At 57.7% G+C, this 3,131-nt stretch overlaps 1 protein-coding gene across 1 annotated transcript in view; it reads left to right on the top strand.

Annotated features, from left to right (window-relative positions):
* The first annotated feature begins 1,086 nt into the window (after nucleotides 1-1,086).
* Nucleotides 1,087-3,131, top strand: part of AMER1 (APC membrane recruitment protein 1) — a 3,244-nt gene continuing 1,199 nt past the window's right edge. Inside the window, exon 1 of the mRNA XM_010185216.1 lies at nucleotides 1,087-3,131. This exon is cut by the window's right edge and continues 670 nt beyond it. Coding sequence (XP_010183518.1) covers nucleotides 1,087-3,131 — 2,045 coding nt within the window.

Raw genomic sequence — 3,131 nt, 5'->3', positions numbered from 1 at the left:
GGGCGCTCATTAATTACCGGTGGCCAAGCGGCGATGCCCCGGGCCCACGCCTGAATGGAAAAATAATAAATCTGGATTTGGAGGTATTTTTACCCGTTCGGGGTGTATTTACTGTTTGGGGCTGTATTTGCTGGTTGGGGGAATTTTTGCTGGTTTGGGTTTTTTTTGCTGGTGGAAATTTTTGTTGGTTTCGAGTATTTTTGCTGGTTTGGGGCTTTTCACGGGAAGCAGCCCCGGCCTGGCAGCAGGGACAGCCGAGCCTCGGGCGCTGCAGCTCGGCCGCCCGCTGAGATTTTTTTTAATTGCATTTACTTTCCCCAGCCTTGCTGCTCCAGAAGAAAGGTTATTATTATTTTAGTTCCCCTGTCGCCGATGTCAATCCAGGATCAGATTTAAAACCTCCGAGATAATCTGCTCAGGGTTGGTCAGAGAGGATGATTTTCATGCAGTTCTGCCTGGCTGGACAGATAGTTTTAAAAAACAACTGAAATCTCCTTAAAAAAAATATATATATAGTAAATGGCCTTTTCCTGGACATGTGCTCAGCGTACGGCTGTGTCTTGGTTTGGCTCTCCCTCGAAATGCTCCCTGTGGTTTGGTGTTGGGGCTGGGAGGGCTGGAAGTGGGGTTTGGCAGTGTCTTCCACTGGAGCATGCGGTGTTTCCCTACTCCAGGGCTGCTGGGGACTGACCCCTATCATCTCGGGGGCAAAACTGCCAGGACTCTGAGGGGTTGGAGCGAGGCAGCTTGGGGTCAGACCTGTTCAGATGCTGCCAAATGGAGAGACGTGGTTTTCCTGCACTTGCAAATGGGTAAATTTAACGGGTGATGTTTTCATGTACGGTTTTAAGGAGCAAAGGTCATGTACGGTTTTAAGGATCAAAGGGAGCCGAGCGGCTGTTGGAGGCTTTCACAGCCGCGCTTCAGCTGGCGACAAAGCTCAGTGGCCTCCTGACACCTCTGCCTCTGCACCGTTCACTGCCATCCCTCACCTCTCCTCTTTCTCTTTGCTTTAGGTCCACTGTGATGCTCCAATCTCTGTGCCCAGAAGACGACTCCGCTACCAAAGTCACCGTTTCCAGCTAGATGCACCCAAACCGCCCAGCTGCCATGGAAACCGGCTGTGCGGAGGAGCCTGCCCGGAGCAGGTCGCAGTCGGTCTGCGGGCAGCGGGAGGAGAACGGGGACCGGCTGCCCGATCCGGGCGATGCCTCCATGGGGGCTGCGGAGCTGCAGCAGCCTCAGCCACCTCCTGGCAAGCTGAAGAAAACGGCTTTCAAGCTGTTTGGAGGGAAGAGGAGCATCTGCACGCTGCCCAGCTTCTTTGGTGGCAGGAGCAAAGGCCAGGGGAAGGCAGCCTCCAAAAAGGGGCTCAGCAAATGTAAGACCCACGATGGGCTCAGCAGTGCTGCAGATGACAAGGGTGGCGGGGTGCAGCTGGAGAGCCCTTCGGAGGGGAGCAGGGACCCGCACCCTTTGCCAAGCTCCCAAAGCGCTCTCTTGGTTGTAGACAGCAGCGCCAAGTTTGATTTTGGCCGGCGGGACAGCTCGCCACCTGGGAGCATCGAGGGCTGTGAGAAAAAGCCCAATGGAGACAAGTCCTCCTTCCCCAGGCACAAAAAAGGTTTGAAAGGGTTTTTTAACAGCATCCGGCGTCACCGGAAGAGCAAGGCTGCCGAATGTGAGAAAACAGAGCTCCCCGAGTGGACTGGGGCTCCGGAGGAGGCAGGCAAAGCTCCCAGTGTGGGAGCAGAGAGCCGAGGGGCTGCGGAGGGACCGGTCCCTGTTGCCGTGGGGGGCTCAGAGGACGACCGCTCGCTGGACACGGCTGGTGACTGCAGTGAGACTGCTGAGCCCGGCTGCCTTGTGGCTGATGAAGGCAGCTCTGAGGGTGACATAGGGGCGATGTCAGGGCAGAGGGACAGTCTGGATGTGAAATCAGAGGCTGATGCCGTTGTCTGCACAGAGTTTGAGCATGGCAATCTGCTGGGCTTTCATCCCGACTTCATGGCCAGCGACCCTCCCTGCCTGCACTCTGGGGACTTCCTGAGCCTGATCCTGGGGGACGCTGCATCCCTGAAGAGCTTCGATTCCCTGACGGGGTGCGGAGACGACATCGCCGAGCCCGACATCGCCGAGAGCTCCATCTCTGTGGAGCGCAGCAGGGATGCTGCCAAGCGGAGCTCCTGCCTGGTCACCTACCAGGGCGGTGGTGAGGAGATGGCCATCCCGGAGGAGGCTGAGGAGTACCTCCACCAGTTCTGGAACGGCACCACAACCGGGGACGGGGGCTACGGCGCCCAGGTGTCGAGCAGCAGCTTGGAGACACACGCCTCGCACGAGGAAGCCCACCCCTATGTGGGGGACACGATGGATGGTGTTGACCTCCTGACACCGCAGAGTGACCAGCAAGAGTCTGCCCCGAACAGCGACGAGGGTTATTACGACTCCACCACGCCGGGGCCGGAGGATGAAGGCAGAGAAGGGCTCGGTGAGATAAAGAAGGACCATCTGCCCAGGGACAGCTACAGCGGCGATGCGCTGTACGAGTTTGACGTGCTGATGAGTCCCTCTCACGGGGAGGAATCCTTGTTTGAGGGCAAAGGCTCGCGCCCAGGGATCTTCAGCTACTTCTTGGATTTCTGCCTCCCTGCGGAGAAGAGCCTGATCCAGATGATGGAGCAGAAGAGAGGGGTGATGGAAACGGAGGAGGAGCGACTGGCGGCCATCCAGAAGGAGCTGCTGTACTGGGAGCTACAGAGGGAGCCCGTCCTGAAGCGACTCGACGTCCCCAGCAAGGAGAAGTGTCCCCGCGACAAGGAGTGCGTCGAATGTAAAACCAGGGCAGCCAGCTCGATCGGCAAGAATCAGAATGGCCTTGGTGGTGAGCAGGTGGCCTTGCACGCCCCAAACAGGGGTATGAATGGCGGGGTTTCTGTGGCTAGAGCTGAAAAGGCAGAGTGGAGGGATTTCCCAGGGACTCTGTGCCCAGAAAACTGTTACAACAGCCAAAAAGCTCAAGGAAGTTGCCTTATTCAGCTCACGAAGAATGGCCCGGGGTTCGATCTGAACCCAGATTGTGCGTTGTTTGAGGGCTCCGTCCACGGCGGGGCGGGGCCCGCCCGACCCGG

This window comes from Mesitornis unicolor, unplaced genomic scaffold (genome assembly GCF_000695765.1).
Source record: "Mesitornis unicolor isolate BGI_N332 unplaced genomic scaffold, ASM69576v1 scaffold30915, whole genome shotgun sequence".
Lineage (NCBI taxonomy): Eukaryota > Metazoa > Chordata > Aves > Mesitornithiformes > Mesitornithidae > Mesitornis > Mesitornis unicolor.
This window is presented reverse-complemented; position numbering and strand designations above follow the sequence as displayed.